At 39.7% G+C, this 21,547-nt stretch overlaps 3 protein-coding genes across 6 annotated transcripts; 2 read left to right on the top strand and 1 right to left on the bottom strand.

Moving 5' to 3' along the window:
• The first annotated feature begins 2,755 nt into the window (after positions 1 to 2,755).
• Positions 2,756 to 8,365, top strand: tmpob (thymopoietin b). Of its 2 annotated transcripts, none has more exons than XM_028039413.1 (6): positions 2,756 to 3,402; positions 3,577 to 3,694; positions 4,820 to 4,975; positions 5,123 to 5,229; positions 5,316 to 5,416; positions 6,233 to 8,365. In XM_028039413.1, the coding sequence occupies exons 1-6, from the start codon at positions 3,169 to 3,171 to the stop codon at positions 6,621 to 6,623; spliced, it is 1,107 nt and encodes a 368-aa protein (XP_027895214.1). In that variant the 5' UTR covers positions 2,756 to 3,168; the 3' UTR covers positions 6,624 to 8,365. The 2 variants fall into 2 exon arrangements, with proteins under 2 accessions (XP_027895214.1, XP_027895207.1); XM_028039406.1 differs by having other exon boundaries at positions 5,120 to 5,229.
• A 1,513-nt stretch (positions 8,366 to 9,878) lies between these two features.
• Positions 9,879 to 17,183, top strand: ldhbb (lactate dehydrogenase Bb). Of its 3 annotated transcripts, none has more exons than XM_028039393.1 (8): positions 9,879 to 10,097; positions 12,821 to 12,957; positions 13,981 to 14,098; positions 14,769 to 14,942; positions 15,040 to 15,213; positions 15,299 to 15,416; positions 16,132 to 16,255; positions 16,754 to 17,183. In XM_028039393.1, the coding sequence occupies exons 2-8, from the start codon at positions 12,829 to 12,831 to the stop codon at positions 16,919 to 16,921; spliced, it is 1,005 nt and encodes a 334-aa protein (XP_027895194.1). In that variant the 5' UTR covers positions 9,879 to 10,097; positions 12,821 to 12,828; the 3' UTR covers positions 16,922 to 17,183. The 3 variants fall into 3 exon arrangements, with proteins under 3 accessions (XP_027895194.1, XP_027895189.1, XP_027895190.1); XM_028039388.1 differs by lacking the exon at positions 9,879 to 10,097 and adding an exon at positions 10,799 to 10,817; XM_028039389.1 differs by lacking the exon at positions 9,879 to 10,097 and adding an exon at positions 12,214 to 12,504.
• A 172-nt stretch (positions 17,184 to 17,355) lies between these two features.
• Positions 17,356 to 19,736, bottom strand: LOC114158142 (spexin-like). Its single transcript, XM_028039424.1, has 5 exons — positions 18,794 to 19,736; positions 18,648 to 18,693; positions 18,496 to 18,555; positions 17,873 to 17,950; positions 17,356 to 17,803 (listed from the first exon to the last, which is right to left on the bottom strand). Exons 1-5 carry the CDS (start codon positions 18,854 to 18,856, stop codon positions 17,757 to 17,759), a joined length of 294 nt encoding a protein of 97 aa, XP_027895225.1. The 5' UTR covers positions 18,857 to 19,736; the 3' UTR covers positions 17,356 to 17,756.
• Between the last annotated feature and the right edge of the window lie 1,811 nt (positions 19,737 to 21,547).

Raw genomic sequence — 21,547 nt, 5'->3', positions numbered from 1 at the left:
CCACCATGTCACACAAGTAGACAGTGTTTAAGTTGTTGCCGTAAATTAGATTCACAAGTGTGCCTCTAATGAGCTCAAATGTTTAGAAATACATCATCGTCTGGGCTTTCCTAAATTGTTTGAAATAGTAATGATGGGGTATGTAAACCTCTTGGCTGGCATTCCAGCTAATAGAAATAGTTGTGGTAATCCTAACTAAGAGACAACAGGAAACGTTTGCTGTTTTCAACGAGGAAAAACATTTTGTATTTTTTTCCTATCGTCTATATGTTTGTTAAGCTCAAACTGTATACATCTATTTGACATGAACAATAAGGTTTCCAACAAATGATCCGACGAGATGTCCCATGGCGTCCTGAGCGTGGGTGTCTTCACTCACTTCACAACCAATAATGTTTGCCTTAAGTTCAGCGAGGACACGAGCAAGTGTGTCTTTGTATTAAAGTGCCAAATAAAATGGGAGAAGCCCAAAACATAATAGTAATGCAAATAAACGGAGTAGTGCCTTTGATACAAATAGGCAGGCAGCCAACTGGGCATCAACAAGGCCAGAGAAGCAGTCTCATTTTTCCTTTTGACAGGAATGTCTAAGTAAGTGTGTGTCCTTAAAGTGGAGTTTAGATTGTCAACAGATGAAAATATACTGCGTTAGCATTTCTACATGGCTGTTCAGAGGCCAGGAGACACAAATCCCAACTTTGTTGAAATGCACTGGCCCTGCGGCCCACATCCCACCCAGCCTTTTTTTGTACAGGAAACGGCAAAGAAGCTAAACTTAATTGGTTTGGCATTTAGCTATAGAATCATTGGGAGATACGAGATTGTGGTGACAGATTAGTAGAGACAAACACAAAAGTTATGGTGGTACATGATTATCCAAAATTTGGGGATTATTTAAATCAGTATGGCGTAAATTTGGAAACGAAAAATAAATCTGGACTGAGCAGCAGATGTAAGCCGTAGAAGGGGCATGTGTGATATAAACAGTGTATTGCAAACCAACGCTTGTTGCGTCAGTGGAATTCAATCAGATATTCCCTGGATGGGAAGTTTTGACTTTTCCAAAGGTACTTCTGTCGTTGGCTTAACTGGGGTTAAGAAATGGTTGTAAATCCAAGACACGCTCCACTGAGGAGTCTGTGTTCAACATATTTGGCAATGATCAGAAATCCTCTGTTAGAACATTTCCGATGGATGCTGGCCTTCACTTGACATGCACCGTCATTTCCAAATACCACATAGCATTTCATAATTAATTTTCCTATTTGACTTTATGTAACTGCTGACTATGTTTTATTTCCAAATCAATTAAGAAAGCCTGTCTGTGACCAGTTGTTTCATTTGTTCATCGGGTTCAGTAAAGAATGATCCGTCAAGAAATGTTGTCAAATATTCTCTCTGGTTGACATCAGGTGGGGCGGTCCATTTTAGATGATCTCATTCTGAAAATATGAACGTTGACGATTAAATAGTAGGCTTTGATAATTTCTCAGAGGCCATGTCTGTTATGCTTAAAGAGACTCTCTGTATGATTCTTGGCCACAGCCTTGTTTTCTGTGCAAATTACACACAAAGAAAGCTTAAGAGGTGTTTCTCAAGGGCTCAACAGTTTTTTATGCTTTCACTCCACTGGCAAATCTGCTGTGGAAAAGTTGAACTATACTTGAAAAGTTGTGTTCTCTGTGGTTTGGGAGCTGAGGTGAGCATCGATTGCTCGAGTCCAGCAGCAGCATCCCAGAAAGTACCCCAGAGGAGGTAGTTAGAAGGACAGGTGGGGAGCCACTTCAGTGTCACTTCCAAGCAATGCCCTCTAGGGCTGGTGGTGTTAGAAACCTGCACGCCCAGAGACCCTTTAAAGACGGCTGGAACATATGTTCAAACAATGCCATATCCTTCTAGAGAGGTCTCGTATTGAAACGAATATGCTTTCGATCTATTCGGTTTCAGAAAATCCTGAAGATTTCCACATTCCAGGTCTCCTAAAAGCCAACTTTATAATTCCTTTGACCCTGTGAAGGGTCAGAGGTTAGTTGAAAATTTTTTTTACTCTTTTTTACTCCTTTCACTCTACGATTCTCTGCTTTTTCTTCTCAAGAGGTCTCAAATCATTTTAAGCTATCAATACAATCATTCTGCTGCTATTCTGACAACTTACAGACATTTTTCTTTCTATTTATCCGTTATTTTCAATTATTACAGCTATTAATGTGTTCTGTCTCAGGTTTTTTTTAAGTTCACTGAAAGTGAACAGAAACTTTACAAAGTTATTTTATTTTGCGTATTGACTTACAAAAAATCCTTCTCTATAATTCATAAGTATATGGATATGCTGCCCCCTTGTGGTACATGAGGGATGATTAAATCTAAACCGCTTAATATTTGCATTGTTATGTAATGTTGTTATTAAAATTAGCTGATTATAGGCTGGGAAACTGAAAAATCCTTGCTATAAGATAGCTAAAATTATTTGGAAACTAATTAACTCATTAAATGGTCGGTACTATTAAATTCAAAGAAAATTGATTTACATTAGTAACTTAAACTACCTTCCTCGGCTTTCCGTGGTATCAGCACGTATATTCAAACCTAACTGCACATTTGGTCGCCAGTATTTACACAAAGATATCGTGTATAAAACAAACTCAAACGCGTCGTCCGGTTCCTTTGTGGCGGCTTCTTTCTTGCCACTGTGCCGTTCATAGCCGGCCAATCAAATTAAAGCTCACAGCAGCGTGTCGTCCAATAGCGGCACAGATTCTTGTGTGGCCCTATTGCAGCCGAGGACAGACAGAAGCAAGTGGACCGGTTGGAAGCTAAGCTAACTATTTCAATTGAAAGCCCGTTAATGCTGGATTTTGAGCGGGTTTCTGTCCCAGTATATGCGTAGACCCGTTTCCAAAAATTCCGAGCTACATGGGAGCATTTTTGTTCCTAGGCTAACAAGCAGAAGTGGACGTTTATTTTGACAAAGCGCTTTGGCGGTGCTAGTTGAGCAGGCAAGCGGGTAGGCGCCACTTCTGTTTGACAACAGCGCTGTTCGCACACGTTTCTGCTGTTGTTGCTTTCGGAGCAGCTTACTGGAGTAGGTAATTCCTCTGAGCTGCGAGCAGTAAAGGAAGAGACCGCATTCTGAAGTCGTTTTAAGGCTATCTCTAAATATAAGTTAGCATGGCAGAATTTCTCGAAGATCCGTCGGTTCTCACGAAAGATAAGCTAAAGAACGAGCTCACGGCGCACAATGTCCCGCTTCCGAGCGGAGACCAGAAGAAGGAGGTTTACGTGCAGTTGTATCTAAAGAACTTGACCATACAGAACAACAAGAATAGTCCTCCTTTAGACACATTCTCCAGCGACGAAGAGCTGCCCACCCCGGTTGTTTCCAACAGGAGCCGCTCTGGAAGAGTAAGTTTGATTCAGAGGCTGCATGGATTTTTATTTTATTTTTTCCCCAAAGCGAGGCTGTCTGCGGGCCACCGCCTGATTTAAAAAGTTGTGATTTGGTTTCTGTTTTCTCCTTCCTGGCAATCCCTGTTGCTCTAATTGAATGCTGCTCTTTATGTATTCTTTTCTAACCAGAAAGCAACGAAAAAGACGGACAAGCCGCGCACAGAGGAGGTGGAGGTGACGGAGCTCACAGATGAAGATTTGAAACAACAGCTGGCAAAGCACGGTGTGGACACTGGACCTATTGTTGGTGGGTTTTCTCAGAGCCACGCAGCACGCACATGTTATTAACATTTAAACTCTCCCTTTTCAATTTCTAATCTGGTAAAAAATTAAGTTCTGAAGAACAATTCGTTAGCATGCGCATTGTAAATTATATAAAATTAAATGAATGAGTGAATTTTTTTTTTATTTCACTTAAATAAGCCATAAAGCAGATGGATAAATCCTGAAATTAAACCCTTACAAAGACATCATGTCTGTCAAGCTTCAGAACTTAAAATATGTTTAAGTATGTAAAATAACATATGTTAAATAAAACGTGTTTATTTTACATATTTCATGTAAAATTTCACCTATTTTAGGTCAAATAATCAAGTTTTTCTTGTTTAACCTTAACTATTTGTATGTTTATTTATGTCTATTTGTTAGCGCTGTAGTGTGAATTAAGTTTAGGATTAGGAATTTATTAGTAAAGTTTACAAATTGAGTTTTTAAATTGAATGGAAGTCAATAAATAGTACTACAATGGATCAAAATCTAAGGTTATGACTTTAGTTTTAAAAAATGTGAAAGTCTTTAAGTAGATGGATATCAAGAGGACTTTTATGAATAAAAAATGGATAAATGTCACCGTAGTGTTCAAATTATTTAATAAATGAAATAAAATAGGGTAATAAAACTACCCTTTGTGATTGGCTTCACTTAAAATGATGTGTAAAAATGTGATTTGTGTAAAATGGTTATTGAACTGAAAATGGAAGCTGTTGACAATTGGGAAAATGTCCTTAGTTTGTCTTTAGAAATTGGAAAAAAGTTGTCTCAATCTAACGGTTCTGGGTCAATAATAGAAGATTGTAAAAGCTATTTTACAATCCTGCTATTGTCGCATAAAATATCTGTTTGCACTCGTTGCTTCTTTCTAATTAACCTGGGTGGAGTTAATGACGGATATGGCTTCAAATTCTGTATTCAAATCTGACGGAAAATGAAAACGAAAGTAGATATCAATTGTTTCTTTCCAAAGACCGAAACTCAAAACAATAGTGATGACAGATCAGCCGGTTTTGACTGGACATGCTTGCAGCTATCGCTCCCTGAAGCAGAACATCCAATTGTCCTCTTTGGAGAAAAAGCATTTCTCTTGTCTTCTCAGCTTCGACCCGTAAGGTGTACGAGAAGAAGCTGCAGAAGCTTCTGGATGAGCATGCGGCTGAACCTGCAGCTCCTACAGACGTCACAACTCTCCCCAAAGCAGACAGCAACCAGAACGGCAACACAAACTCTGACCACTACAGTGACAAAGAAGATGGTGAGCACTGATCACTTCCCTTGTAATTTATATATATATTTTAGACATGAATAGGTTTATTGGGGCAAAATAGCCAGTAGCACACATTTAGTATTCTTATATAGACCTTTAAATAAGTGTGTGGTTCGTTTCCTTCTCATTCAGAAGAGATCATTCCCACTGAACCAGAACCGGTTCCTGTGGTTGAGAAGCCTGTAAGGAGCAGAGGAAAAACTCCTGTCACAGTCAGAACCAGCAGCAGACGACAAACCAAGGCGAGTCGCGCTTTTCCATTTAGTTAATGTGAACGGTCGCATGTTGGTGTGAGTTTGTTTGAGAATGTTTGATGCTACACCGGCAGGTTGTAGAAGAGGCCATCACTGAAGAGACTCCAAAGAAAGCCAGCAAGAGTGTGGTTGAAGATATCCTTGCCAATGAAATAAACACACCCACAGGCATCAGGTAACTATTGAGGTTACGTTTTATGTTATAGGTTTACTTTTGCTGTTCAGTTTCAGTTTTATTTATACAGCGTCATCTCAAGACACTTTACCGATTCAATCACACATGCATTCCAGTTCATCCTAGTTGTGAAACTGTGCAGGAAGTTCAGCTAATTATTCAAAGTAGTTGAAAAAGTTTTTATCTAAGAAACCCAAGAGATTACATCGAGCCGCTGATTTTCAGCTTTCACTCGTCATGGACAAGCACGTAGCGACAATGGCTTGCGTCATCTTTGACTTTATAGCAGTCCCTCATGCCGAGCATGTAGCAACAGCGGAAAGGAGAAAATTCCACTTTAACAGGAAGAAAAATGCAGCAAAACCAGAACCTGGCTGAGTACAACTGGGGATTTAAGAAGACAGAGCAGATACACAAAAAGAAATGGATGAACTGATGTAGGAGTACTTTCTATGTCCATGAAGATAAAAAGTAAGTAGGAGAGGAGAACGATTAGTTGAAAGCAGCGTTATCTCAGCTGATGCTCCTCCAGGAAGGAATCACAGCCAAACGTAACGCCAGACCAGATGTAGCGTCTATGGAAAGAAAGACAACTAAGAGAAAACATAAAGTTAACTGTTGAAACAACAGCAAATTATGCAAATTGGAGAGTAGCAGTAGTGGAAGAAGTTCTGAAAACATGGTCAATAGTCTCAGAGTTTTTAGTTGCAGGTCAGTCTTATTTTTTTGCCATTAAACCAATCAATTAGTGTTTCAGTTAATCAGCTAATTCATTTAAAAGTTGATCTTTTATTGGTGTATTTATTTTGGGTGCAGTGCAACCTGCAGGCGTCCAATCAGAGGGGCAGCCGGTCGGCCATTAAAACCCAGCGATTACTGGCTGGACGAGTCTCGTGTGCAGCGCACTGTTCACACAGAGAGCCGCAGCTACACCGAGATGTATTCTCAGCCAATCAGCTCCACCTCCTCCAGCAAAGCCCCGCCCAGACGAGGTTTCCTCTCCCTGCTGATCAAACTCCTGCTCCTCATTGTGGTGGTTGGTTCCCTATACTATGCGTACCAGAACCTCAGTTCGGATCAGATCGACGTCCTGAAAGGCCTCCTAGATGCCGTCGTTGTCCCGGTCCAAAGTGCTGTGGAGACAGCAGCCAACTACCTTGGCATCGGCGGCAGCACCGCCGCCGCCATCAGCAGCCCCGACAACTAAAGGACCGTCAGCAGCTTGCCACCATGCCCGGATCACCTCCCATGCCACAGCGCGCCACAACTCCAACAGCAGGCCACTCCCCCTTTTCTCCTGTCACGTTTGGACAAAAAGACAAAGTTTTAATTGGAACGACAGACTTCATTTTACCAGACTCCAACTTTTCTCCCGCCACAGCAGGGGGGAGAGTTCCTCAAAACAGTAGCTTCTGAATAACGCTGTTGCTCGACAGTCAGAAGAGACGACTTAAATGTTGATTTTAATCTGTAAATCGTTTGTGTCTTTGTGTGCATCTAACCCGTATATGTAGAAACGAGTGTGGAGCGGAGTGGCCAGTTTTATCCGTGCATGATTGTAGTTTTTTTTTTGTTTGTTTTTTTCCCCCTTGACTGTCATACTGTAGTTTTGATCCGACGCGCTGTGCCAGGTGTTTTTCTGACTGTGAAGTGCCTGGACACTTGTTAGCACATAGTGCCCCTCCCCTTCTTTTATTACTTTCACTCTTCTTTTATTTTTTTTGTTTTCCACACACAAAGCAGCGCTTCTATTAATACCATAATGTTCTCATGTTTCTGTACGAATTAAAAAAGAATTGGCTTTGTAGCAGTAGAGGTGAAGGTAGTTATTTTTATGTCTGTGGTGCTCAGGTTGATTCATTTCAGACGTTTTATGGTGGTAGGAGAGACAGGCGGTGCCAGCAGGCCACCGAATGAGGAAAATCAGCCGGTTAATGTTTTCCTGTCTTTCCCAGGGGCTTTCAGTCGTGATGAGTAAAATCTAAACTCGGTATTGGAATCATGATTAACTGACTATGAACTGAATACTTTTTTTTTTGGCATTTTTTATCAGCATTGTCGTAAATTTACAAAAAGAAAATCCAAATTTAGTGTATTTTTTTTTATTTGTATTAACTGCCATATATTTGACTTAAAGGAGGACTCAAAAATGTAATTGTTATATTCCATCCTTATCTATGAGCCCATAGGAGTTTATGCCCGCCGAATTGTGTTCACAATTACGTCTCTTTTTATTTTAACCATTGTTTATGAGATTTTTGATCCTTCAGTCCATCATACAGGGCTGGCTGTTGCAGTGCACCCACATAGCCCGCCTCAAACGGCCGCAAAGACGACATCTGGAGGAAAGTAACTCGCTTCAGGGCGGTTTAACCCAGTCTTACATTAGTCAGCGCCAAACTAAAGGCGAGGTTAAATGCTTGGACTTTGGTTCGCTTTCTCAACAGAAGTGAGGACTCGCTCACTTGGAGGTGACGTTTGGAGTGGCACAGATTTCTGCAGGGGTTTTGTTTCTATTTTGATATTTTTCTAAAGTGGCATGCTCAACATTTTTTATAGACATTTTAAGGTAACGATTTCAAGCAATATGTTAGCGACGCGAGTAATACTGTACAGTAAATCTGAACCTTGCTAAATTACAAGTGATTCATCTTCAGGCAGCTCTCCAACAATGGACACAAATGACTGGGGTTATGTGGGTAAGGATTTTTAATCTGTTTATTTATGATAATGTAGGCTGTGTGTCAAAAAATAAATTCGGTTGTCACCACATTTTCTTTTTGTCCACTTTTAGCTTTTTATTAGCGTAAAGTCATTGCTTATACAAACAGTTTTTTTTGTGTCATACAGTCTTTGATAATATGGACTTTGCTTTCAGGTTTTTTGGATAAGTATGGTGAAATGTTCAATAGCCTTATAATGCTGAATAAATGCAGTAGTTTTCCCATTGTTTTTTATTAATTTACCACATTTTGTCTTTGATTTACCTGTCAGCAAATAGAGTTAGTCGTAGTGACCACACTGATTGATAATCAATAAAGAGTCAGTCTACTTTAGGTGGAACACAACCAACAATCCTTATGCTGGCTCTAAAATGCCAAGAAAGTAAAATAGGAAATTTTAAGATACTGTTACAAACAAAACGAAGGACCCAAAGTGCACAAACTATTTTATAGACCTGACATTTAGTCTATGAAACTAGTCCAAGTTTGACAAGTTCAAGACAAGTGTTTAGATGCCATAAAGGTAATAAAACAAGATACTGGAAGTTAGCTTAAGCATTGTTTCATTGATGGTTGATCCAAGAGATAATAGGACTTATTACTGTTCAAGAAGGGTTAAGGGTAATACTGTGTACTTTTAACATCTACAATGTCTTAAAATATGAGGGTGAAAAAGCAGCATGTATGTAAAAGTAACTTTTTGTAGTGGGAAATGTGGAAGCTCTCTGGACCAGAGATGCTTCATCTTGAAATGCTGAATCAGTCTGTTGTGGCTGTGAAGGCCTCCTCCTCGGATGTCGGCTACCAATATTGGCTGAAGTTCAAAGCTCAAGCAAACAACACATAACATCTACAATAAGTTGACTTTGGTTACAAGTATGCTACATTGATCATTTGTCTACAAGCTCTCTTGTGATCCCTGGCTGTTTTTTTATTTTTTTATTTGCAAAAAATAAATACATTTTGAAGTACACCTCCCTAAAATGATTTGAATCTTTTATGTGAGCCATCTGGCTTGTAAATGCTGATAAAATCAGACCTGTGTTACAAAGACAAAACTGGAATTGTAGGTTTGTAAATGTATTTCCAGAAAGTTTGCGTCAGTGAACCGTCAGGCAACAATTTTCCATTTATAATTTGTTTATGCCACTGTTTTACAGTGTAACCACAAGATCTGACGTAAAACTTATTTTCCCAACCAGATGAATTATTCATTTTTTTCTATTTTCCAAACCTGTGCATCCACAATTAAGGTCAACATCGCACAAATAAACAGAAAAGGCAACAGGTCCTCCCAGAGGAACTGACTCACAGTCAGGTTATGGAGTCAACATGACGAGCATCTGCAAGAAATCAGTCATCAAGTATCCATGGTTGAACTGCAGAGAAGGAGAAGTCATTCACCTTGTGTCTGTAATGTTGTAGGCTCTCTTTAAGGTGCAATGAGGACAATTTTCACCCATAATAACTAAAACACATTATAATAAAATTGAAAGTAGGGAGTTAAAATGTTTCACTATATCCAAAACCTCTGCCGCAAAGTAAAAAGCTGAATGGGAGATAAAGTAAAGAAACCTCGTTTCCGTACGTCTGGATGTTTATTTCTGTCCTCTTCAACTCCTTGAAGCAGAACAAGGAGTAACAGTAACGACAAACATCACGAAGAAATAAATGTACAATCATGTTTTTGACTGAACAAAAGTTACCAGTAAGTTGTGATAATTGTTGTGAATTGTTTACATTTTCAACCTTGTTTCTTTGAAGTGTTTTTGAAGAAAAGACACCGTGAATGTCGGTCTGTGTAGCCGAGGCGACCCACTGGAGACGGAGAGGCTTAGTGAAATAAATCCAGGAGGTTGACAGCAGGCAGGCAGAGCGGCACGTCTACAGCGGATCCTCTTGTTCTGGAGAAAAGGCGAGCAGCTTCAACTAACGTACACAGTACCTCAAGACAAAAGGTAAAAAATTATTATTTTCATGCTAAAGTGATTTGAACAATCCCGTCAACAATTGTAGCCTGATATTATTTGCTGCTTTTTAAAATCAGAAAAGGACGGGCTCTTTGATCTAGAAAGGCTGCTTAAGTTCATTTGGACAAGAAAGAGGTTTAAAGCAGTAGATCTAGTATTCAGGTAGATCATGTGTAGTTTTACTTTCTATAATTCCTTATCTGTAAAATGTCTTAATAGGTCCAAAAGTAGTAAAGAATGTGTTCTAAAAAGGTGCATTAAATTCTTAAAACAACAGTTTAACATAATTTTGCATTATGATTCAGAATTTATTTGCTTTCTACCCTTAGTTTTACATAATTTGCATCTGAAAGAAGACACCTATGCCTGCAGTATGTCTAATTTTTTTCCAATGCATGTTCTTTTAAGTTAATATATGTATATACCCAATTAGAATTTCAAATCACATTTTCTCCATCGCCACTGTATGACGGACCTTACACGTTTATGAGACACAAATATCTGATATTGTTGTAAATGAAAGCATGCTTTTATTGTGAAGACACAGAACTGCTGTCCCTTCTTCCTGACCTTGGTGCTAAGCCATGTAAATACCTCCCCATGTTTACATGCTTGGAGGGCACAGCACTCTTGTGATCCCTGACTGTTTCTTCATGGGTAATCCAGTGTCACTCAGTCATAATGAATGGACAGACTCACAGTTTTACAGTAAGCGGTATATTGTTGTCAGTAACGTCTGCCTGTGCATAAAGATTTGTTATTTGTATATAGAAACATAATTTTTCTCTCAGTCTGACATGAAATCAGACTGAACTCTTCCTGTTTGTAAAGCTGTTATTACTGCCAAAATTATGTCCGTTTGTTGTCTGTCTCTGACCCCCTTGAACTAATCAAGATGATCTTGTGTCAGAAGGCAGATAACTAGCTGGTCTCACTTGCTTTAAAGCGCAAAGAGATTTTGTTGGAGCAGGTGGGCGTGGCGAATTTACAGGTGACGCCGTTGCCATACGTTTGGCTCTAAATTCCACGTATTTCAGCTGAGCTGCACCAAAATCACTGGGATCGATCCTTATCCACCGCCCCCGACAGGAATGCAGTCCAATATTTGGTGGGCGTGGCCTAATTCCTCAACAGCGCCCCCTAGAATATTTTAAACGAATAAAATATTCAAAAGAACATGCAAATTAGGAAGCTGAAATAACTGTAATTTTAAAAAGTAAAGAAGATTTTTTTTATTTATTTATGTACCAACTTTATTCCATTGAACATTATTAAACATTGGAAGTTTTCCAGTCTCAACAAACTTTAAAATCATTTTTGACATTAAAAATCGGAAAAAGCATGAAAAACTAATTATATGAAATAATCATCTCAAAGCTGCAGTTAAACTGTTAAAAAACTGTTGCTTTCTACCACAGTTTTTCCTTCCACTGAACCTTCCATTTTAAAGCTTGGATACAGCATTCTGTGAACAAAAATGCTGCAACTAGACCACTTACATGGAGACAACATAACCATTCTGGATGAAAAATAATGTTTTTATTAGTTAGCAAACAGTTTGAAAATAACATTTGTTTTTATTTTATTGTCAGTCCTTTTAAAAACTGGACTCCTGTTTTTTTAACAGTTTTTCCTTCCACTCAACTTACCATGAATATGCAAAAGTTTAAAAATCTTTGTATTAAGCTGTAAGCTATAATAATCTAAATTTCATTAAGATGCGAAATGTATCACTCTGTGTGTATTACTGTACATTCGTAACGATATGCTAATTTACTGAGCTTTTTTTAATTCAAATTCTCATTTTTAAATTATGTTTATGTTATGTTAGGGTTAACCCTAACCCTAATCAAAACTAAAACTATGTATACCTTTAAGAGCTGCTGATGCAGGTAATTGTGTTCCATAAATAAATGTTCTTAATGTACAAATTTCATTTAGATTAAAGCAAACAGGAAGAAGTTTCACTTCATGAGAGTATTACTAGAGGGAAAGTCGAGGTTCCTGGGTAGTGCAGGTGCAGCAGATGGAAGCAGTGTTAAGGGATTACAGTAACTCCTTTAGCAGTGTGCAGTCAGTGAGATTATAGTGTCCCGTCCTCCATGAGGGGAGGATGGTTCAGGGAGAGGAGGAGAGAGGAGATCTGTGCAGCTCGCAGCTCCTCCATCCGGTCCTGAGTCACATGTCCTCTACGCTGCTACCGCTGCTGCTGCTGCTGCTGCTACTGCAGCACACCAGGATACCTGCCTCGATTTTCTGGACTGCACAGCCACCACTCTGGGAAGTTTCGTTGATGCAGCTCTAAGGGAAGCACGCCTTAGGTGTCCCCACCAGTCTGCCATGCTGATTACATGGTGGTATTTATACCTAGCAGCTCGGAGCGTCGCCGAACAAAGCAAGTATTGCTGCTCTTTCTGTGTCTGACTGCGTGTCGTTTCAAGGTGAACTCTGCTGACAAATCATGTGTGGGACAGAGCTCAGGAAGTGTGGCTTCTAGTGGCGGATTATGGGATTTAGATGAACAAAAAAAAGGGAGAAATGATACCGAGATAACTGCCACCTTTAATTCTTGATCCTGCTGCACTTTGACAGACTGCAGTATTTATGAAGTTTAGACATGCGGGGCAGCTCGCAGAGCTCTTTGAAACGGTTAACTTTTGGCTATTGTTCGACCGTAAAATGTTTCATTTTGTTTCATTAACACGTTTCAGCACTGAGAATGGCTTCAGTCCTGCAAAAGCTGATCACCCCACTGTTCACCGGTACACCCGAGCCCCCCAGGAACAAAGTGACAGTAGTGGGTGTGGGTCAGGTCGGCATGGCCTGTGCTGTCAGTATCCTGCTCAGGGTAAGATTTCCACTGTTTTTGCCTTTTGCACAACATTCCCTCCCCACCTGCTTCTGCCACAGTACGGGATAATTCCCTGGATTGACAACAGATTACTGATCTCTTGGCCTCTGATCTTGATCTTATCCCCTCTATTTCCAATTGTCATGAAAGGAGGTGGCTTACACGCACTTTCTACTGAACCATGTCAGACTGTTTTCGCAATGTCTAAAATAGGACAGTTACACCCTATATATAGCGGGTAGAGCAAAAACTGACCCCAAAATGAAATGTTTAAATATAACTGATTTCTCATGATAGGTTTGGAAGCTGAATCTGAGGAAGGTTTGTCTAAAGCATCTAGATTCAAGGAAGTAGTTGAGTAGCATATTTCTGTGATCAAAAAATACAGTGGCTTACCAAAGGATTCAAGCATAGCGATGCTTTTTTATATATTTTGGTACAATTTAAGTTATAACTTAACTCCGGCTGAATGACTGGGATCACTGTTGTGATTCGAGATAAAGCTCCACTCCCTTTCTCAATTTATTTCTAGCCTCCGACAGGTTTTCTTCCAGAATTGCCCTCTATTTAGCTGCTCCTATCTTCCCCTCAGTTTTGGTTATAATCTGGAGAAAAAGCATCTCCTCGGCATGATAGTTACACTACCATGCTTCACAGTGAACATGGTATATTCTGTGTAGTACCAATTATAGCATAAAATAATGGCATTTTTCAACCAGGCCTGAACGTACAAATGGTTTTTGTGGATGGAGACTTAAGAGTTTTGTTGGCTTTACTGAGTGTTTTAGTTTGAGTATTCAGAATAATGAGGGTCAAATACAAGTGCACAATACACTTCTTTTCCTGTTCCAAGTTATGCACTATTTTCTGTTTCTCTGTCTCATAAAATCCCAATAGAACACGTTGAACTTTGTGGCTGGAATGTGACAAAACATGTGAGGGATACAGCATAAGCAGTTGCAGGTTGAGCGCTAAATGTTGGAGTTTTAAAATAAATTGCGTGAACGCGGTGTGTCGCAGGAGCTGGCTGATGAGCTGGCCCTGGTGGATGTGCTGGAGGACAAGCTGAAGGGAGAGATGATGGACCTGCAGCACGGCAGCCTTTTCCTCAAAACCCCCAAAATAGTCGCAGACAAAGGTAAATCTATTTTTCTAAAAACACTTAGAAGATGTTCAACCTGCTGCTAATGTTGATGGTTATTCTTAGCAATTAACTATTTCCCATTAGTTGTGGGCACATACAGGCCAGCCTCCTACCTCCTCTGGACCCTCTGTTTTTTGCCAACAGTTGACTCTTGCACAAACTCTACACACCTTCACAGCACAACTTTTGAAGAACAACATCTCCACTATACATTTCTATTCAAACGGTTATTAACATGGAACATTATATTCCAGCTCATACTGAAAATAGAAATAAAAATTTAAGACAAGTATCAAACAAAAAGTGCAAGTAAGACGTTACTCGGTATTAAACTGGGAAAAGGAGATCCTCAGGGATGTGTGCTCAGTCCTTTGCTCTTCACTCTGTTGACAGCAACATTTAGCCCAAACCAGCTCATGAAGTTTGTTAATGATTCAACAAGACTCATTAAGAAGTGATAATTAAACATTTGAACAGTGGCGAGAGAGAGAGAGGTGAAGCAGTTACTGATGTGAGAAGTCACCGTTTGTTTTGTAATGTCGACAAGACTGCACATTAGAGAAATTACCATCTATTTGTAGATGTAAATATAGACTTGCATCTTAAACTGCAAAGTTGTTGTTTTTTTTGTCACAACTTATTAACTGCCATTTTTCCTTTTCAGATTACTCAGTTACAGCAAACTCTCGCATCGTTGTCGTCACAGCCGGAGTCCGTCAGCAGGAGGGGGAGAGTAGGCTGAACCTCGTACAGAGAAACGTCAACATATTCAAGCACATCATCCCTCAGATTGTACGATACAGCCCCGACTGCATCATCATTGTTGTTTCCAACCCGGGCATGTCCAACCCTTCCTTTATATAAAACACAGCGTTTCCTCTTCCATATAAAGATTGCAATATTTATTTTAAATACCGCTAAAATGCTTTTAACAGTCGACGTTCTGACCTACGTGACCTGGAAACTGAGCGGCCTTCCGAAGCACCGCGTCATCGGCAGCGGCACCAACTTGGACTCGGCCCGCTTCCGCTTCCTGATGGCGGACAAGCTTGGTATCCACTCCAGCAGCTTCAACGGGTGGATCCTGGGAGAACACGGAGACACCAGTGGTGAGGAATTTGTTTGTTTTTACTTAGATATATGTTGGCACTTTCAACTTACTGCCTCATGACAATCTCACAATGTGCATGTTAGTGCCTGTATGGAGCGGGACAAATGTGGCCGGAGTCAGCCTGCAGACATTGAACCCCAACATCGGCACAGACTTTGATGAAGAGAACTGGAAAGAAACTCATAAGATGGTGGTGGATAGGTAAGCATCAGGTCAAATTGGGAAGCCGCTACCTTTTTTCTAGAGGCTCTTTGTTATGTTCGGTCCATCTGTCATTTGGTTTTACATTAAGATATTCTAAAGAACAACATATTTATCTGATGATTTACACAGGAGAGGGATAAATAAAAATGCATAGAGATTTAGGTCTGTTACCTTATTTAGCTGTCGATATGTGGCTGTTTTCTTTCTCAGTCTTACATAAAGAGACATCTGAATCGCTTGAGTGCCATGTTCTCCCATCTTTCCCATTTTTAAGAATACGCCTGTATTCCCTTGAAAAGCAGAAAATGGGTAATTTATTAAATGATCATAGAAACTCTGATCAACAACCACGGCAGCAGTCATTTTAAGAGTATTAATAAATGTGTCATTGTCATTTTTTAGCTGTTTAATTTTGGGGCAAGACTCAGAACCCAGATATCGCCGCTTATGGAACCATGTTCTCTGCTCACACTCCAGCATGGGCTGATAATTGTTTTGACATAAATAGAAAGCAGTTTTGGTGTACGTCTTCCCTAAAACACAGTAAAACCCCAAAGATGCCTTTACAAGACAAAATGTGCTTTACATGGAGTTTGTTTTGTAATTTGACATTAACTTTAGCTAAATTTAAAGTCTCAGCAGAATTAGGTCCAGGCATTATTTAGTGAAATCTTTTATTGCGTGTAAAGCTGTGTATTTCTGTGTCTTTAAGCGCGTATGAGGTGATCAAGCTGAAGGGTTACACCAACTGGGCCATCGGTCTGAGTGTGGCCGACTTAACTGAGAGCCTCATGAGGAACATGAACAGAATCCATCCGGTCTCCACCATGGTGCAGGTAAAGCATAAATGCATTCATTCACTCATTCATACGTAACTCGTATTTGACTTCTACTTCTTATAGCGCCCTTTTCAGAAATGTTAATGCTCTCTGCCTTATAATCAAGTTGGATATTTATTAGCTTCTCAGTTTATAAGAAAAATAGATATCTAATTCAGGAAATGATCTGATATTTTGATAATTTTTCTATAGCTCAAGGAATATTTCAGCAGGCAGACCTGATGATTCCATATCTATCTATCTATCTATCTATCTATCTATCTATCTATCTATCTATCTATCTATCTATGTTTATTAATCTACCTATTAATCTAAAATAATCTATCCAGCTACCTAGTCTTATTTTGTGGTTGTAAAGTCACACGAATATTTTTCTTTTTTTTTTGATTGATTGATTGATTGATTGATTGTTCTCATTCTAAACATCACTGCAACAGGATGGAATCAGGAATCCCTGCGACTTGGTTTTTGACTTTAATGTTTCTGCCTCAACAGGGCATGTATGGGATCGGCGACGAGGTGTACCTGAGTCTGCCCTGCGTGCTGAACAGCGGAGGCGTGGCCAGTGTGGTCAACATGACCCTGACAGATGAAGAGGTGGCCCAGGTGCAGGCCAGCGCCAACGCGCTGTGGGACATCCAGAGGGACCTGCGGGACATCTAGCCCACCACTAGGGGGCGATGCAGAAACATCTCCTCGGTTGCTCTTCACTCTGCAGTCACTGAAAACCATTCAGTTCCACTTGCTGCGCCTCACTCACTGCTTCCTGTAGATTCTTATCATATTCAGCCGTAGGTGTCATTTTGAACATTTATAAATGTTCGTGAGGAGATTGAAGGTGGTAAAAACAGAGGGAAATGTTTTGATGTACATGTTCAGACACACAAAGTGTTGCTTTGATACAAAATAAAGAAAGTTTACTGGGGTGTGGCTTCACTTATTGACATTAAATATACTCTGTTATGGTCATAGTGCTGCAGAAACGCATCACTGTGTCTTAATGTCAGCTAAGAGCATCATGTCTGACCCCCACATGGCACCTTCAGTGATGACAGGGTGGTGATGTTTGACTGCAAGCTGTTGATATTCACTCAGCATCTTAATAGGTGACATGTTTAATTGACAGGATAGGAAAGAAGGAAACAAAAAAGAAAGGAAGGATATAACATGTAAAGAATAAAGTTTGAAAAACTAAATTTGTTTCAAATGTTCCTTTCCCAACTTTACCATACCAGGAGCATACTGAAAACAATTTCTAAACTTTTACAACAGGAACCCATTTGCTTAAAAAGCACATTGAAAGAGGAACCGAACAAAATTTTCTGCCAGCAAACATCACAGCACGAGAATGTAGTCAGTCATAATCAATTTACATTTTTAGAACAATGAAGTTTATTTAAGAGTTCTTTGCTGCAGATTATCCATTCATACCAACAACGACATTTTAGAGTTCAAATATCCAACAGCAAGTACGACAACTGGATCAGGCAAAAAGTAATCAGAGATGCTTTAAGCTCGAGTCTCGGTAAACGTGTCTGCCGCCACCTGAAGAAGGATGAAGAGATTTTAACTTCTAAGCAGGTTATAGAGCATGTAAAGGAAGCGCAAGTTCACCTTCTTCTGCAGCTTGTTGCAGGAGCTCGACAGAAGCTGAAGACAATCCCAGCCCGTCGTTGATCTGATTAAAGTTCACTTAAGAGGAACAAAACAGAAACGTTTGGAAACTTTGAAAAATCTTTAGCATAATAAATTGGTGTATAGTTTTACAGGAACTGGTTGTTGCCGTCCCTCTGGCCTTGGATGCATCATATTTTTTATGCATGAATTTAGGAGAAGTTTTGAAACATGGTGATGAATCAAAACATTTATTAATTTATTTGTATTAGTATGTACTCTTTTTTTTTTCTATGTCTATTACTCACTCCCAGCCAGACCCTCAAATCATACCAAGATCACATATTTAAATCAAGACTTTCAGTATTTTAACATTTTGAAGAGGTTAAAGGAGCCTGTTCTAACACATACAGTACATTGAGTGGATTTGTAGTAATTGAAAATATGAATTTAAAGATGTCTTTTTTTTTTTACTTAATTTGTTGGTATCCAAACTAAATTTCAAGTAATGCTCCATACACATTGCCCTCCTAAAATAATTGCGTTTGGTATCAGTGTACAATTGCAAGATTAACGGCGTAAAGAAAAAGATGAATAAATAAATAAATAAATGTGAGACGCACCTAATTGTAAAGCGTCCCCTTCTTCTCTGCTGCTGCGCTCCAGGGTTGAGCGGTGTCCCTCTGCAACGTGTCAACATTTTTTCCTCAGCAACAAAACAGCTTCAAACTGCCTACATTTTTATTTTTTTTCTTGCTGTAAATGTTCGCCTTACGTGCGCCTTTAAGATACAATATTGCCTGAGGAGTCCAGTTTCTCCTCTGGAAGAGAAAAATACCAAATAATTAAAAGATTTTTTTTTTTTTGCAATATTACTTCTAGACAGGAAAATACCTCTATCAAAAATCAGCCTGTACTTACATATGGAGCGGACCAGCACTGAGAAACCAACCACACCACAAGAAGAGTGACCTTAGGAGACATTTTTTAAGCCTGCAAAGAAAAATAACTTATTGACCAGCAAACTGTCAGCACTTTAGCTCTGCATCTACAAACGAATTCAAATTGTACCTCATATTTCTAATCCTGTACATGGTGTCACTTACTTATATGCTATTATACCATAGCATACGCACTGCATACATCCTGCTACCAATTATCCCCAATGTTTTGCTAGAATTATTTAAAATACATAGCAGACTCTTAAGTGGAGTATTACTTTCCCTAACACTACGTTAGAAGCACACATAAACAGTCACTATTATAAATCTTGTCACAAGATGGCATTAAATGTAAGCAAAGTTAAACCTTTAGTAGATGGCAACATAAATACTGCTGTTTAAAATCTAACTTTGGAATTTGAGACATGTGAATAAATATGTAAAACATTTTTAAAAGACAATCATCCAACTCGCTAACTAAGGCTTGAATAAGAGCAATAAATTTGAATTCAATCCAAATGTACACCCTAGGCATCACCAATAGTAACTATTTGTTGCAATAATAATAATAATAATAATAATAATAATGCAGTCTTACTGTTATTGAGTTTTTTGTTCTGCAGGCTGTAGCTTGTGTAAGCGTTGGATCAACGTTCCTTCTGCCTTTCAAGACGCATATTAAGTAAACCAGCTCGTTATGTGACATCAGCGATGAGGCTGACAGGTGATTTAACGACGTCACACCTAACACTCCAGCTGGGATGGAGTGGAAGGTGCTGCTGAGGCTGTCTCTTCATGTTAGCAACATGCGCTGGGGAGAAGTTTGAACTTTGAAGCCTCCAATCTACAGAGGATCTTTGCAGGGTCACACGCTACATGGAGTTTGACTTATGAATGAGACTCGTGATGACAGCGTGACGTCAGTATAGCCTGAGACCCAGCAATACATTTTTGTCCTCTGTGGAGGACATAGGTTTTTTTGTTCATAACTCTGAAACCATACATGTTAAATCCTGTTGGTCCTTAGAGAGGACATCCTGGGCCTCGAAATATGTTCATATTTGCCACAAGAGAGAAGAAGTGTTATATGAGTGTTATATGTAAGGCGGCCATGTTGAAGTCAGGGTTGGTGAGAAGCTACAGCTTTTGTTCTGACTGGATTAGGACGTTTTATTTATGATTCCAAAGTCAAACATGGATATTTAGACTTCTAAGGAAAATTGAAAGACATAAGGGAAATGATGAATGCAACAGTGGCTTATCTTATGAGCAGTTGCCAAGGGCAGCATCACCAAGGGGGGCAATAAACACCAAATAATTTATTCTGCACCCTGTATGATGAGGGGTGTGAACCGTCAGACAAGGTTTCTGCATGTTGGTGTCCTTGCTAAAGCCTAGCTCACATGGCCCGGTTTCCAATGTTTTTCCCCCAGCTTCCCCTTAGGGCAATCTTAGAACGTTTGGAGTTCTAAATGTTGTGTGTTATGTAGAATGTCCGATCTAACATCGGGCATTTTCAACATGTTGAATTGTCTTGGCCCAATTATCGCAGCCTGTGGGGTTTTCCCTGACTGGGAGTGAGAACGCAACCTGTTGAATGTGACAGGTAGCCAATCAGAAAGCGCGGTGACGTAAGCACGGAGGGGAATCCCAAACAGTTGACATGGCGCAACTGAGAGTCTGGCGGACATCAGCAGAGATGATACAGTATGTGGAAACAGCATGAATGTTTATTCAGCATTTCGTACAAGGAATATCAACAGAAATGAGAATGAGAGGAACTGGAGCAAAACTGGTACCGCAGTTGATAAACCCGGTAACTTTTCAGTTGTTACCGGGTTAATGTTAATGACATTTCAGCTGTCATTAACCTGACATAAATAGGTTATAACGATAAGGCTTCATTCAATCAGGACTTGATGCTGACACTAGCTCGCTTAAAATGAGTCCACAAACTATCACTACTGCTTCTACATCGTCATCTGTGTTTGTTTATTCTAAATTCAAGTATGTTGGTGGTTTTACTGGATCTTCTTCTGGAATCGGGATGTTCCTGAGTGGAATCGGTTCGTGTTGTGGTGTGTTGCTCCTGCCGTGTGGCTGGACACACAAACCAATTGAACCTGTAGGACTTTTATTGGCTTCTGTGTGATCACAGGTTTGGAAAATCGGTCGACAATCCTTAAATCGTGTGAACCAGACATAAGACTCACAAGCTCTACTCCTCTCCTCTCTACTACTGCCCTAACGCTCTCTGATTCTGGTCGCTATGGTAACATTTACACCTTCAAAATAAAATACAGATGCGCCACAAAAACGAACATTTTACTTTCATGAACATTTTAACTCATGATAACGATAAATCAATGGGAGCCCTGAGCTTGTTTCTCTGCAACGAGACGGTCCCATCAGGGAGTGATGAGAGACGATGACACCAGAAGTGTAGCTTATTCACAGCGAGCTTTGACTCTACATGGCGAAGCAGTTTGAAGCTTCATTGCCTCATTAGTGAACCGGTCACCATATCATGCAGAGCGGGCTTGGAATGTGGGAATCACCTACCGGGATAAATCCATTCTGTCTCTTCTCTGGGCCCTTTTCTCCTTCCCAAAGAAACTTTCTAAAGTCTGATCTGTTTCTTACTCATTTTGCTGCTTGTGGGCTCAATGTTACACGCAAGACGTAACCGAGAGAATCCAGTTAAAGGATTTTCAAAATAAAAGATCCTTCAGAC

This window comes from Xiphophorus couchianus, chromosome 2 (assembly GCF_001444195.1).
Source record: "Xiphophorus couchianus chromosome 2, X_couchianus-1.0, whole genome shotgun sequence".
Taxonomy (NCBI): Eukaryota; Metazoa; Chordata; class Actinopteri; order Cyprinodontiformes; family Poeciliidae; genus Xiphophorus; species Xiphophorus couchianus.
The sequence above is the reverse complement of the archived record's forward strand: the minus strand, read 5'-3'. Positions and strand labels throughout refer to the sequence as shown.

Bases quoted from the DNA above. Each gene is read 5' to 3' on its own strand.
- ldhbb (XM_028039389.1), top strand. From the start codon at position 12,450: ATGCTGATTACATGGTGGTATTTATACCTAGCAGCTCGGAGCGTCGCC. The intron at 12,958-13,980 runs GTAAGATTTCCA...GGTGTGTCGCAG, and splicing joins CTGTCAGTATCCTGCTCAGG to GAGCTGGCTGATGAGCTGGC. The intron at 15,417-16,131 runs GTAAGCATCAGG...TGTGTCTTTAAG, and splicing joins CATAAGATGGTGGTGGATAG to CGCGTATGAGGTGATCAAGC.
- tmpob (XM_028039406.1), top strand. From the start codon at position 3,169: ATGGCAGAATTTCTCGAAGATCCGTCGGTTCTCACGAAAGATAAGCTA. The intron at 5,230-5,315 runs GCGAGTCGCGCT...CTACACCGGCAG, and splicing joins GCAGCAGACGACAAACCAAG to GTTGTAGAAGAGGCCATCAC. The intron at 5,417-6,232 runs GTAACTATTGAG...TTTTGGGTGCAG, and splicing joins AACACACCCACAGGCATCAG to TGCAACCTGCAGGCGTCCAA.
- LOC114158142 (XM_028039424.1), bottom strand. From the start codon at position 18,856: ATGTCTCCTAAGGTCACTCTTCTTGTGGTGTGGTTGGTTTCTCAGTGC. The intron at 17,951-18,495 runs GTGCGTCTCACA...GTTCCTCTTAAG, and splicing joins AGGGGACGCTTTACAATTAG to TGAACTTTAATCAGATCAAC. The intron at 17,804-17,872 runs GTGAACTTGCGC...ATCCTTCTTCAG, and splicing joins GCAACAAGCTGCAGAAGAAG to GTGGCGGCAGACACGTTTAC.